The sequence below is a fragment of the Nuphar pumila genome, chromosome 6, assembly GCF_984573655.1.
Source record: "Nuphar pumila chromosome 6, dmNupPumi1.hap1.1, whole genome shotgun sequence".
In the NCBI taxonomy this organism is placed as follows: domain Eukaryota; kingdom Viridiplantae; phylum Streptophyta; class Magnoliopsida; order Nymphaeales; family Nymphaeaceae; genus Nuphar; species Nuphar pumila.
In genome coordinates, this window is record NC_143254.1 from 115,585,303 (window position 1) to 115,598,698 (window position 13,396).

Here is a 13,396-nt window from a genome sequence, read left to right on the forward strand (position 1 = left end):
TTATGTGGGAATCAGGTTGCCAAATGGATTCCATTGACCATCATTGGTACTTTTCTCATATTGAAATGTACAAAAGTTGGCAAGCCAACTGACCGTGGGAGGTCTAACATTGAAGCAGGGGCAAACTTAGGAGTTTCATATTGTTGTGTTAGTCCCATCAGGTATACTAAATTTAGGCACTCTCCTAAGTGCACAAAATGAGCCTTCTATTCACACATTTTCTGAATAATGATCTATCAACAAGGATGACCATAACACAATGCCTTGAAAGTGGTTATATATTTCAAGTACAAGAAAAGCAGCACTTGCCAAAAAAAATGAGCAAAAAAGCAAGCTATGATATTAAAGCTTTTTCCAAGATTGTGGAGGATTAAAAAGTGCCTTCAGCTTGGTTAATTCAAGAAACATACTGTATTTTACCAATTAATTTATCTCAGAACCCAATTTTTGGGTCCTTTTGCTTCAAGTGCTTCTCTAGTATTGAAGATTACAGTTGATTGTATATCTAGGAAGAATTGGAATCCATCAACCGATCCTCAAATCTATGAATGAACCTTGAATCCCCCATTGGATCACTGTGGGATACAGTCTAGTTATTGCACATGCCATTGATGTGTGTGTTTCTAAATCTAATTCACCTGAAAAAATACCCAGAAGTTGCAAACATTTATCCACATGTAACTCTCAAGGACCCCTAGAGAAACTTGCTAATTGCATTGCTACATGATTGATGTAGTGAAGGTGTGCCTACTAGTTTGGCGTTGTGTTTGGGTAGCAGTGCCAACTCAGCTGGCCTAAAAGGTGTCATAGATTTAATCATAGGGTCAGCCTTGTTTAGTAGAGTGAAGCCTACACCTCTTCATATGTTCCCTCATACTTTCCCAAGAGAAGTGAATCTTTCATTAGAAAAGGTAGCAACCTTAAGCATATGTATAGTGAAGCTGAAATTACACAGTAAAACTCATTCAAACGTACAGAAATGAAATATAACATAATCATATCAGGAGAATAAAAAATCCTTAAGAAGTCTGATGAGTGATGAACCAATCCAATTTAAATCTTTGTCCTCCCATGTCACTTTCACAAGCAGCCTAGTGAAGTACGAAGCCAGGGATCATCACCCTTCCCAGATTTTGCACCTTTTCTTCCCCTTTGATCTCACCCAGGTGTTAAAATATGTTGTACATATATATATTTATATATATAGATCACGACACATACACATATATATATATGTCTATGTGTCTATCTACATATATAAATATATATATATTTATATCTTTTGTAAATAGACCCATATAGGGGTAAAACAGTCTTTTTACTTCTTATCGCATATTGTATTTTTTCTCTTTTTCTTTTATTTCTTTTTTTCTTTCTTTTTTATTTTCTTTATTTTTTTCCTTTTCCTCCTTGGAATGGGCCCCACCTAGGGGGACGTTGGAGCATCCAACGGTCATATTTATGACCGTTGGAAGGGCTCCAACGTCCCTCTAGGAGCCCTTCCAAGGCCTCCTCTTTTGTCTATAAATAAAGGGGTTTCTCCCCATTGTAATGCATGCTTCTTTGAAGCCTTTTGAGTGGAATATATATTTTTCCTCTTCTTTTGGGTGCCTTACCACTTTAAGTGGTTGTGTTGTTCTTTTGCCCATTAGTGGCTATTTGTGTATGTGCGTGCTCTCTTGTTTTGCTCTTGGAGACTTCATCCGGCACTTCATTACATGGTATCAGAGCCTTGGTTGATAAAGCTTCATCGGATCTTCTTTTGACAAGTAATATCCTTCTCTTTAGTGCATTTATATTCCTCTTCTACAAATGGCCAACAAGGATGCAAAAATCGACCTCTCATTCAAATTAGATGGGACCAATTATCGCATGTGGGCGGCCGCCATGGAAAACAATCTCAAAGGTAAAAAACTTTGGGGTTATGTATGTGGAACCATTCCGGAACCACAATTGAAGTTGACTAAGTTTGAAGGTAATGAGGAAAAAGCTTTGAACGAAGAGGAAAAAGAGAAGGCTATTCTTGACTACTCTTCTAAATTAGAAGATTGGGAAAGTGAGCATGCTAAAATTTTAGCATGGTTCATGAACAATGTTGAATTAAAGATTTGTGCAAATCTCGCCAAATTCAAGAAGGCTAATGAAGCTTGGTTCTTTATGAAAGGCATGTACACTCAAAGAGACCTTGCTAGGCATTTCTTCCTACAAGAAAAGGTAAGAGCTACTAAACAAGGTGATATGAGTATTAGGGACTACTATAGTGCCCTATCCTCTTTATGGGATGAACTTGTCCTTCTCGAACCCCAATGGGAGGGTAGTGCTATTGCTATGAGGCAAGAGCAAATGGAAAAAGAAAGATTTTTCCAATTTATTCATGGGCTTCGTCCCGAATTTGAGCAACTTAGAGGATCCCTTCTCCATAGGGCCTCTACTCCTCTAAGTGATATTTTGGCCGACTTATGTCAAGAAGAGACTCGTTTAGCATTAAAACGAGATGTTGATGAAGTTCATGCCGTATCTAGACCCGGCAACAATGTAAGGCCATACAAACCACCTCATTTCTTCAAAAATAATGGTGGTGGAGGAAGGAAAATCATTTGCCATAATTGTAATGAACCGGGCCATATTCGTCCGGATTGCCCAAGATTTAAAAAGAAGGTGGCCTCCGTTGGTGAAGTTCCTCCAAATGAAGACTCAAAGAAAGATGGTGACATAAAAGAGTCTCTTGCTCATCTTACCGAAACTCTTCAACAATTCATGAAGATGAGCTCCTCTCAGTTTTCTTCTACACCATCCACTTCCGGCGCCGCTATCTCCTCCTTCCCAGGTATGACCTCTTGGATTCTTGATTCGGGTGCCTCCTTTCATATGACTCCGAATGCATCACTCTTATCAAAAACAAGTCTCAACAAATTTAAATCTTTTGTCTCCACTGCCGATGGAACATCCTTGGATGTTGAAGGCATTGGGAATCTTGAGAAAATTTATAATGAAAACAAAGAATTTTTTGTTCCCAAAATTCGAATTATTCCAAAACTTAATTTAAATCTATTTTCCGTTTCCCAAATTACCGATTTTGAATGTAATGTCACTTTTTCACCTACCCATTGCTATGTGCAGGATCTCCGGTCCGGGAAGCGGATTGGGCAAGGCCATAGAAGAGGGGATCTTTATTATATGGATTTTTTGTCATTGCCAACCAAATCATTTTGTAATCATGTTCAATCCAAAGATATTGAGACTTGGCATAAAAGACTTGGACATCCTAGTGTTTCTAAATTGTATCTCTTTCCTTTTTTGGAAAAATTTTGTAATACAAATACATTCACATGCAATGATTGTATCCTTAGAAAAATTCATTCGCTTCCGTATTCTCATAGTAATTTTGTGTCAAAAAAACCTTTTGAACTTGTGCATTCCGATGTATGGGGACCGGCACCCGTTCTGTCCAAGGGAGGCTACTCTTACTATGTTAGTTTTGTTGATGACTTTACTAGATATACATGGGTATACATTATTAAAAATAAATCCGATGTCTTTAATAATTTTAAAGAATTTCATATTCTTATTCAAAACCAATTTCAAAACAATATAGCTATATTTAGATCCGACTCTGGAGGAGAATACATGTCTAAAGATTTTCAAAATTATTTCAAAACAAATGGAATTTTGCATCAACGATCTTGTCCTAAAACCCCACAACAAAATGGTCTTGCGGAAAGAAAACATAGACATTTAATTGAAACTACAAGAACACTTCTTGTTTCTAAAAATGTTCCTAAAAACTTTTGGGCCGAAGCTCTTCTTACCGCAACATATTTAATCAATCGTATGCCCTCTGCTTCTTTAAAAAATGTATCACCTTTTGAAAAATTATTCAAAATTACTCCAGATTTTAATAGATTAAGAATATTTGGATGTAAATGTTTTGTGCTTGTTCAAGGACAAGATAAACTATCACCTAAAGCTATTGAATGTGCATTCATTGGATATGGTGAAAATCAAAAAGGTTATAGATGCTATGACACTCGAAATAATAAACTCTATATATCAAGAAATGTAAATTTTCTTGAAGAACAAAATGGATTTGATGTTCACACATCTAGAGAAAACCTTGACTATTCCTTCCTATTTGATCTTGCTCCTAGAATTGAAACACCAGATGCAAGTACTTGCGATAATACTTGTGATGGCATCTCCCATCATAATGATATACTTCAGCATGATAATGATTCTCAAGTTGAGAATCTTAATGAAATGAATGTATATACCCGGCGGTCAGGAATTGAACATCAACCTGCTCTTGAAAGATATTCTCAAGATCTCTCATTAGAAGAACCTATTAATGCACCTAGGAGATCTTCTCGTAATAGTAGACCTCCACAAAAATTTGTATCTTATGAATCTTTCTCACCTAATTATAGGGCTTGTCTCATGTTAATTCATTCATATCATGAGCCTACTTCCTTTAAAGAAGCTAAAGATCATCCACATTGGATTGAAGCAATGAAAGTTGAATTAGAGGCTCTTAACAAAGCTCAAACTTGGAGTATTATTCCCCAACCATCAGGAAAAAAGGCAATTGGGTGTAGATGGGTATATAAAGTTAAAACCAAGTGTGATGGATCTCTTGAGAGATACAAGGCTCGTTTGGTTGCAAAAGGCTATGCCCAAGAATATGGAATTGATTATGAGGAAACCTTTGCTCCCGTAGCTAGGATGACTAGTGTGAGAACTTTAATTGCCTTAGCCTCCATTAAACAATGGCCTATATATCAACTTGACGTTAAAAACGCTTTTTTAAATGGAAATTTATATGAAGAAGTGCTTATGGATCCTCCGCCAGGTCTTGAAATTGGTAAAGGAAATATTCTAAAGTTAAATAAAGCTCTCTATGGTCTTAAACAAGCACCTAAAGCTTGGTATGATCTTTTTAGCAAAGTAGTTCTTGATAATGGTTTCTCCTCATGTTATACTGATAGTTTGTTAAAAATTCTAATGACCACATTACAATTCTGTTATTATATGTTGATGACATGATTATCACAGGTAATGATAAGAGAGGTATTAACCTTATTAAGAATATTCTCAAAGAAAATTTTGATATGTCTGATCTTGGTTATCTAAGATATTTTTTAGGAATTGAAGTTGCATACTCTCCCAAAGGGTATGTCCTCTCTCAGATGAAGCTTGCCTCCGACATTATTGACAGATCTGGACTGACTGATGACAAGAAGGTGGAGACGCCAGAAATAATCAATGCCAAGATGAGAGCTAGTGATGGCACTCCTTTAGCTGATCCCACACCTTATCGTCAATTGATTGGGTCGCTCACATACTTATCCATCACTAGGCCCGATATTTCTCATGCAGTTCATAGTGCAAGTCAATTTCAGACTGCTCCCTCCACCATTCACATGGCTGCTGTCATGAGAATTATCAGATATCTGAAAGGCACTATATCAAAAGGATTATTCTTACCCTCTTCTTCACCTCTTACTTTACTTGCTTATACTGACTCTGATTGGGGTGGTAACCCCGATGATCGTATTTCTACCACAGGGTATTGTGTGTTTCTTGGAGAGTCACTTATCTCTTGGAGGTGTAAGAAGCAACAGAAAGTTTCACTCTCTTCTACTGAAGCAGAGTATCGTGCGATAGCCACTACCACCACGGAGATCGTATGGTTAAGAAGTTTGCTTAAAGATATGGGAGTCTCATTCTCAACTCCCTCAAAGTTGTGCTGCGACAACAAGAGCTCTATCTACATTGCCAGCAATCACACCTTTCATGAAAGAACAAAGCACATTCAGATGGATTGCCATTATGTTCGTGATGAGTTCCTACGAGGCACCATTCAATTGCCTTATGTTCCAACCGAGTACCAGTTGGCGGACTTCTTCACCAAAGCCTTGCCATCGCCTCGTTTCTTCTTTCTCCTTAGCAAACTCTCGGTGATCTCACCGTGTGTTTGAGGGGGGGTGTTAAAATATGTTGTACATATATATATTTATATATATAGATCACGACACATACACATATATATATATATATATGTCTATGTGTCTATCTACATATATAAATATATATATATTTATATCTTTTGTAAATAGACCCATATAGGGGTAAAACAGTCTTTTTACTTCTTATCGCATATTGTATTTTTTCTCTTTTTCTTTTATTTCTTTTTTTCTTTCTTTTTTATTTTCTTTATTTTTTTCCTTTTCCTCCTTGGAATGGGCCCCACCTAGGGGGACGTTGGAGCATCCAACGGTCATATTTATGACCGTTGGAAGGGCTCCAACGTCCCTCTAGGAGCCCTTCCAAGGCCTCCTCTTTTGTCTATAAATAAAGGGGTTTCTCCCCATTGTAATGCATGCTTCTTTGAAGCCTTTTGAGTGGAATATATATTTTTCCTCTTCTTTTGGGTGCCTTACCACTTTAAGTGGTTGTGTTGTTCTTTTGCCCATTAGTGGCTATTTGTGTATGTGCGTGCTCTCTTGTTTTGCTCTTGGAGACTTCATCCGGCACTTCATTACACCAGGTTGCCAATAAAAGTTGTCCCAACTAATCGACTATGTTGGTTTCCCATTCCTTCCATGCCATCCGAAATATAGTCCTAAATGGGTACTTTCAAAACAATGGAAACTCAGATAATTCAGCATTAAGAGAGAGGATATATCTACCAAAGAAAATTGCCTTTTTTTGTATTGGATTGTGTCGGATACTCCCTCAACTGCTATTAACCAAGAGAATCTGCCAACCTGTGATTTGGACTGCTGCACTGTAGAGCATTCTTCGGGAATGGGGCAGTAAGAACAAGTAGAAGTGAACTCAAGAACAATATTTAACCAAGAAGTTCCCTGATGAAGTGCACAACCACCAAATCATGTTATCAGATTGTGAAATTTGCACATGCCCGAATTTTAAACCAAGGGTTATTGATGGTGAGCAATATGTCAACTAACAACAGTATCTGGAAACTCTTTAATGAACTAGCCATTGGTACCCTTTAGATCCAAGATTAAAATGAATTTTCAGTAAAATATAAACCAATTACTTTCAAGAATATTTATAGACAATTTTCACTTTAATCTTCTTCTTTTTTGACAGGCAAGCTGAAGGATGACCACCCCCTTGGGATTCAAAACCCAAGACCCGTCGGACCTAACCATCCAGCTATCTAATTCGACCCAGAAGTGGTGATCTTCAACTACTATGAAAATAAATGAATCTCTATCAGTCAAAAGCAGCAGCAGTCACAAGATGATATGTACTATATATATATATATATATATATATATATATATATATATAGAGAGAGAGAGAGAGAGAGAGAACAGAAATTTGACATGCATTGCAGGTTACCGATATTCAATTGTTGAATAACTTTATATTTTGTGTATGACCAATAATTGCAACAATATGGTTCAGACATGCTTTGCAAATCAACAGCTCGTTCTCATCCAGAAAAAAGAAAAAAAAAACAGTAAAATCACTGTCAGATAGGGGTTGGGGTGAGAAACTCCAGTCTTTTAGAGGTAAAAGGATCAAAATGTTATAAACAAAAACAATTTGAAAACTATTTAAGCATAACAACTTCTTGCAAGTACAATAAGATGCCAAGATATGAAGTGACAAGATTACGTTCCAATTGATAAATTTTGGTCGCTTTAACATGTGGTAGCAAGACAAAAAGGAAAAGACCTATGATGATTCAGGTTCTCTAACTCTAGGATTAAGATAACCAAGTTAGTTTCTAACTTCGAATTAATGAAATAGAAACAAGTGAGTGACAATGCACAGATAGCTCCTGATCTCTACAACTTTGCATGGAACTACATATCACAGAACATAACTGATTTACTGAACAACTCGAGAATGACATCATATTCTGCATAAAACAGATTTCCATGAGGAACAACACTAAGCAAGCAAAATAGAAGCACAATTAACTATTCATCCAAGAATACAGAATGACAAATGAACTATGACCAAGCATCATAGCCAAAAGACTGAGAAGAGAAACACAACCACAATAGCTCCAAATTCAAAAACCACCAATAAAAAAACATTCGATGTTTGTGTTTTGAACATTATTATAATCTAAACAGGAATAAAAGTTGAACAGGTTATAAGACAACAAAGCAGATAATTTGACAAAATGAAAAGCTAGCAAGTGAAGGTTTTGTGTCAATGCCCCCTTTTTACCTGTCACAGGGATTCGGCCAGACAGGTGCCGCACCCCCGTCGACGTGATGCGGGTGCGGCACCCGGTGCGGTCAACCCGACCCTGGGTGCGGTCAACGCACCTAGGGTCATTTTGGTCCATTTTTGGATTTTTTTTTTTTAAAGTTTACCGCCGGGGGAACCCCCGGACCCCCCTTTATATATATATATATATATATTGCCGCACCCAAGGTTTTTGAAAGTGCCGCACCCCCGCACCCGCACCCATCTGACATAGCTTTTTACATATATAAATAGGACATGCAAATATATTTCACCATCCCATAAGATCAAATCAGCCAACAGTATAAAAGTAGAGCTTCACTTACTGATGGATTTCTGCAGTTGATAAGCCGACATTCGTCCAAAGATGATCCTTCCAGTGTCCAACTTTCCCAAACATCAAAGCTATAACTTGCAAATACAAATTCCATCTTCCTGTTTATCTGAAATATCAAGCAATTCCACTACATAAAATTTAAATGGATGTTCACCAAGGAGAAAAAGAACATAGTAGAAACAACTAGCTTTGAACTATTCCCTCAACACTAAATGTGTTAACAATAGGGTCTGATGAGCCTGAAAGTCATAGTAGTCAATTTTATAAGCATAAGATGATTTCCCGCAATAAGTAATACCCATCTCCTTCCACTTATATGACTTTCATCTTCACTCCTAACAAGTACTTTCATCTTTTTTATTTTCCTCTTCTCTTCTTTGCTTATGTTATCTAATCCTAGCACTACTGAATCAACACAATGTCACAACAAATATTCACCTTCCACTCATAAATTTAATAGACTAAGTCACTAAACTCTCTTTCCTTCTTCTTCCACCAAGCACCCTCTACTGAAGGACAAATTGCCTTTGGAAAAACAATAGAGAACCCTTAGGATCGATAAACATGATTCTCAAGTACTTCAATAGAAAAGAATATCTAATTCAGATATGACCTTTAGAAAACAACTGAAATCAGTGATGATGAGTACATCACTAGCAATAGACACACATGCACACATACATGATGGCTAAATTAGATATAGATATAGATATATAAAAACATCAAATCCAATACAACAAAAGCACACAGCTGAATCTAGACCTGAATATTAGCTTAAAAAGCATGCTATCAGAACTTAGAGCAATCAGCCAGCTAAGATCAGATTTGAATATGGAAGCAGACACATTGACTCTCTCTCTCTCTCTCTCTCTCTCTCTCTCTCTCTCTCTCTCTCTCTCTCTCTCTATATATATATATATATATATATATATATATATATATATATATATATATATATGTATATATATATATATGTATATATATATATATGTATATATACATATATATGTATATATATATGTATATATATGTGTATATATATATATATGTATGTATATATATATATATGTATATATATGTATATATATATATATGTATGTATATATATATGTATATATATGTATGTATATATATGTATATATATAAATATGTATGTATATATATGGTACTAATGAAGGTATGGAACTATGGAGTAGAAATCGGCTTTTTATATTTGTTTCCTTTGTTTTGTAGATCAGACCCAACAGTCTTATCCATTTTCAATGAGCTCTCTCTCTCTCTCTCTCTCTCTCTCTCTCTCTCTCTCTCTCTCTCTATCTATATATATATATATATATATATATATATATATATATAGAGAGAGAGAGAGAGAAGGGGGGATGGTCCATCCACCTGTCCTCCCCTTCAAAATTTATATGTAGCGCTGCTTTTTGCAAATCTGACCTTACAGGTATGATCTCCATGGTTGAAAACCTATAAATAGGCTTTAGATCTAAGTCACACAGACTCGGCTAAAAGGTCGACGCACCCGCGTCGACACGCCCCAACATGGGTGCAGCTTCGGACACGGGGCGGACACGGTTAATGAAGTGTCGAACTCGGTCAACGCACCGGGGCCGAGTATGTCCACATTTTGGACTCGGACAACTTTGACCGAGTCTATTTTTGTCCATTTATAATTGTTATATATATATATATATTATTGTTATATATATATATATATATATATTGTCAACTTTGACCGGTCAACTTATTGCTTTAAAATTTACAATCTTATTATGGTTATATATATATATATATATGTATTTATTTATTTATTGTTATTATTGTTATATATGTATTTTGTCAACTTTGACCGGTCAACTTATTGCTTTAAAATTTACAATCTTATTATTGTCACATATATATATATAGCCGTGTCCCCGTGTCCAAAAATTTTGAAATTGCTCTGCACCCGTGTCACACTCGCACTCGTACCCGTACCCGCACCCATGTGACATAGCTTTAAATCAAATGTTTTTAACGTGTAGGTAGGAATTTATATCATAGAAAATTTCAGAGCCATTGTTTTTTAGATCCTTGTCCTACCTACACATCAAAAAAGTTTGATCCAAGAGACTATTTGTAGGTTTTTGACCATGGAGATCACATCTGTATGGTCATATTTGCCAAAAAAACATATCTACATGCAGATTTTGAAGCATCCCCTTCTGGTATATATATATATATATATATATATATATATATATATATATATATATATATATATATATATATATATATATATATCACCGATATTTTGAAATTCTTGTGATATTATCATGATATATTCACAAGCCGTGATTATTCTGATTATGTAGTGAGATTTTCAAAATCTCACTTATCGTGAACATTTCGCGATAATTATCGCAACCACAAAACTGCCAATCAAGGTGAGGGCATTTGTAACGCCCAGTTTTCAAAAATTTCACTAACGGCAAGGGCATTTATAATGCCCAGTTTTGCTGCTTCACATGACTAGCTCCATGCCAGCAGCTATTTGAAATTTGAGTGGTTTCCACAAGGAAAAGGCCATCTTAAATAGAGGTGAGAGAGGTGCTCATTGTCCCTACTCATCGACATGGGACTGTTTTATGTCTCTTTGTATTCTTTACGTTATATAAACCAATAATAGGGGCATTCTTCCCCCTCTCATCAATATCGGATCATCTGTGTATTTGTGTTTATGCTAAAGTAATATAATCCACCCATACCAGTAAATAGATACTTATTCATAAACTTTCATAAAATCTTATTACATATTTACTTATATTATTTTCTTAACTGATGTTTTCCCGAGATTTTCCTGATAAAAACAATGATTTTGAAAATTTCCCGAGATATTTCGTAGCCGAAAACGATATTTGCGACTATGACATAGATATATACATGGGCTTAGATTTGGTACCCTTGTGGATAAGGAAGCCCCTAGTTAGAACTCATAGTGAGAGGTTATTTTGACCAAATCTAACCCCATAGATGTGTTCAGTATGGTCAAAATAATAGAAATCGACTCTTGGAGCATACTTTTTCGACGAAAAAATATGATTTTATGAAAAGTTTGGTACATTGTAGACCACTGATTTTTCAATCCCTGCAAATCTTACACACATGTTGGAATAACATGACCCAAGCACCGATTTCTACTAACCCAAACATGTAGATCACACCTGGAGGGTCAGATGTGTAAAAGACATTAAAAATTTAAAAGTATTATAGTTTTTCATTACGAGGTGTTAAAATATGTTCATGTATATGTAACATAGGAACACCCATTAGGGGTATTTTGGTAATTTCAATATGTAATAGGTTTGTCCTGTAGGTAATTATGTACATGTAAAAGGCTCGGACCATTACAGGCAAAATGGTAATTCTTTACATGTAATAGGCTCTGCCCTTTAGAGGCAGAACTGACATTTTTTTGTCTTTTAGTCAATATAGTTGTTGGGAATCTCCAACAGCTATATTCAGTTTTGTCTTTTAGTAAATATAGCTGTTGGGAATCTCCAACAGCTATATTTCTAGCTGTTGGGGCCTTTCTCAACAGTTATAGGGGAGTCTTCTTGGCCCTCTTGTTTGTATATAAATAGGGACCTCTTGTCCCATTAAATGTTATGTTTTTTCCTAATGCATTCTTTGTGCATTCCTCTCTCACTAATATATATATATATATATATATTGAGTGTGTTTTTGTCGGCCCCATATTTTGAGTGTGTTTTGTACCTCTTGTGTGAGGTTTGAGTGTTTTTTTACTTCATTACAGGGGGTTCCTTATATACACACACACAATTGATTGTAGGTACAATCTAGCTGGAATCTCATGATGCAAGTTGTTTGAAATCAATCTAACCTCATAGATGTGTTCAGCATGCTCAGTTTATTGAGAAATGGCCCTTGGATCATGCTTTTTCGATGAAGAAGCATGTTTTTTGGGGTCAGAAAAAATTGGTGCATTTACAACTATTGATTTTTTGCATTGCTAGGAAAACCTGTACACAGGTCAGATTCCAGCGATTCAAAAGTTGATTCCCACTAAAAACTGTGAAAATATCTCAAAAGAGATAATATGCAAAATAAGCACCACCTCCACAAAGGGATACATGCACAAAGGCACAAGAACACTTAGAGCAAAATATACACAAAGTACAAATAGAAAACACAAATGCTAAAATATAAAGAATTTTTATTGAACAATAGAGAACAATGCTCCAAGCATTGAATTGCATTTAAGAGGAAAGGTTCCCCTATTTATAATAGAGAGGAAGCCTTGGAGGGGCTCCCACTAGACGTTGGAGCCCCTCCTGTCAGAAATATCGACCTGCAAGTGTTAAAGGTGAGGTAAAGAGAGAGGAGAGAGAAAAGAGGAGAGAGGAGATAGAAGAGAGAAGTCGGCGGCAATAGGGTTTTCCCTCTTTTACTTATATTTATAAGTGTTGTACAGGGTATGACTTTACACAAGAAATAAAAATAAATTACAAACATGCCACCGCCCACGCATCCCAAGATGGATCCTTGAAATGTGGTGCGGGTCGGATCCATGATCCAAAACTAACAGCCTCCCTCAAGTTGAGTATGGTCTTTGATCATGCTCAACTTGTCTTTGAGTGCCCAAAACTGATGAGTGGATAATCCCTTGGTAAAGATGTCAGCAACTTGCATATCTGACCGAACATATGCAGGTTCAATTTCTTTTTCTTCCACCTTTTGCCTAACAAAGTGTTGATCGATCTCGATATGCTTCGTGCGACAATGAAGGATGGGATTGAAGGCAATATTAATAGCACTCTG

At 36.1% G+C, this 13,396-nt stretch overlaps 1 protein-coding gene across 1 annotated transcript in view; it reads right to left on the bottom strand.

The window, feature by feature from the left end:
- The window catches only part of LOC149835818 (C-terminal binding protein AN-like), an 84,068-nt gene that overhangs the window by 1,192 nt on the left and 69,480 nt on the right, over positions 1-13,396 (bottom strand). Inside the window, exon 10 of the mRNA XM_090009658.1 lies at positions 8,559-8,675. Coding sequence (XP_089865784.1) covers positions 8,559-8,675 — 117 coding nt within the window. The remainder of the gene's footprint in view (positions 1-8,558; positions 8,676-13,396) is intronic.